We start from the raw sequence: 1476 nt of genomic DNA, 5'->3' as shown, positions 1-1476 counted from the left end.
CACGATAGCATCGATTACAGTATTTCTTCTGGGACATCTTCATCATTTACTAGTGAAAAATCTAGATGTTTAGATTCTCCTTTAGATTTCATAAGTCCTAGTAGGCTATAATTAAATAATTTTACTCAACTGTATATTTATAATTTACTGCGTGCTTACTAAAAGCTTATAAATATCATTTAGGTTCTTCAAAAGGTTGTCAAACTCTGAAAGCTTGGTCTGAAAAAACACCCAGAAAAGTTTTGTTAAGGCACCAATTGAAGATCGAGAAAGAAGCTCGCCTGAAAGCTGAAAAAACCATTTTGGCCTTGAGCAATCAGTTGGCTGAATTCAATACTGTTGACAACTTTCTCTCCCTATGTGAACAACATTTGTCACCCAGTGTACTAACCATTGTCAAATCACATATGGTATGCAAGACAAGAAACCCTCATGGATACAGGTACACAAATGATATGAAACAATTAGCATTAACAATTTACTTCTTGGGCCCATCTGTGTATAGATTATTAAAAAGTACACTAAGTCTACCTTCAGTTCGGACTTTAAGAAGAGTTAATTCAATCTTGATTGAATTAAAAGAATTAAACAAATCTTGATGGAATATTTTTTATTATATAATTTTTTTATTTTATATATATTTTTTAATTAATACAGATTTTTTTTTATTTAATTTAGATTTTCAATAATTTTTTTTTTAATATCTTCTTCGATTTGTTATATTCAATCAAGGATCTTTTTATCAAATATAAATTTTTTCTTCAATTGATATTTTTTCATAGTTTGTAAAATTAAGATGTTGTTGAACGGAGTGGAGTGGTACGGGGTTACCCCTCGAAATGTTAGTCCACTTCTCCACTAATCTAAACTTTGAATATTTATAACTCGTAAGCTACTTGCCCAAAATTCGATTTATGTGTATCAAAATACTAAGAAAAATATTCTGTTTTGGAATATAAAATTAAAACCCTATGTTGTCGTTCAAAAAAGTAAATTACTTAAAAAATTACAAGTATAAAAAATATAATTTTTTAAGAAATATGTTGTTTTATGAGCGACTTGAAACTATGTAAAAAAATATTTTCAAAAAATGTTACACTTTTTGAAATAAGGAGTGTTATTTGATGAAAGAATCACCCAGTATATTTAATAAAAAAAAACATATTCCATAAAAAAAACCTTGATTGAATAAAACAAATCTAAATAGAAATAAAAAAAGTCTTAATAAAAAATCTGATTAAATATAGAATTTTTAAATTTCTATTTAGATTTTTTTAGAAATATAATTTTTTTACTAAACAGATTTTTATTATATAAAGGTTTTTTTTATTAAGAATATATCTTTATTACTATTTATATATGTTCTATTTTCTTTAGATATTTTAATTAAATACAGATTTTTTATCAAATATAAATTTGTTATTATATTTAAATTTATTATTACACAAACTTTCGAAAAATTATTGAAAAAATCTA

At 24.5% G+C, this 1476-nt stretch overlaps 1 protein-coding gene across 1 annotated transcript in view; it reads left to right on the top strand.

Moving 5' to 3' along the window:
• The window catches only part of LOC115034754, a 2037-nt gene extending 1438 nt beyond the window's left edge, over window positions 1–599 (top strand). Inside the window, exons 2-3 of the mRNA XM_029492177.1 lie at window positions 9–100; window positions 184–599. Of these exons, the coding sequence (XP_029348037.1) occupies window positions 9–100; window positions 184–599 (508 nt within the window). The remainder of the gene's footprint in view (window positions 1–8; window positions 101–183) is intronic.
• Window positions 600–1476: the final 877 nt, after the last annotated feature.

The sequence above is a fragment of the Acyrthosiphon pisum genome, unplaced genomic scaffold (genome assembly GCF_005508785.2).
Source record: "Acyrthosiphon pisum isolate AL4f unplaced genomic scaffold, pea_aphid_22Mar2018_4r6ur Scaffold_20960;HRSCAF=22641, whole genome shotgun sequence".
Taxonomy (NCBI): domain Eukaryota; kingdom Metazoa; phylum Arthropoda; class Insecta; order Hemiptera; family Aphididae; genus Acyrthosiphon; species Acyrthosiphon pisum.
This window is presented reverse-complemented; position numbering and strand designations above follow the sequence as displayed.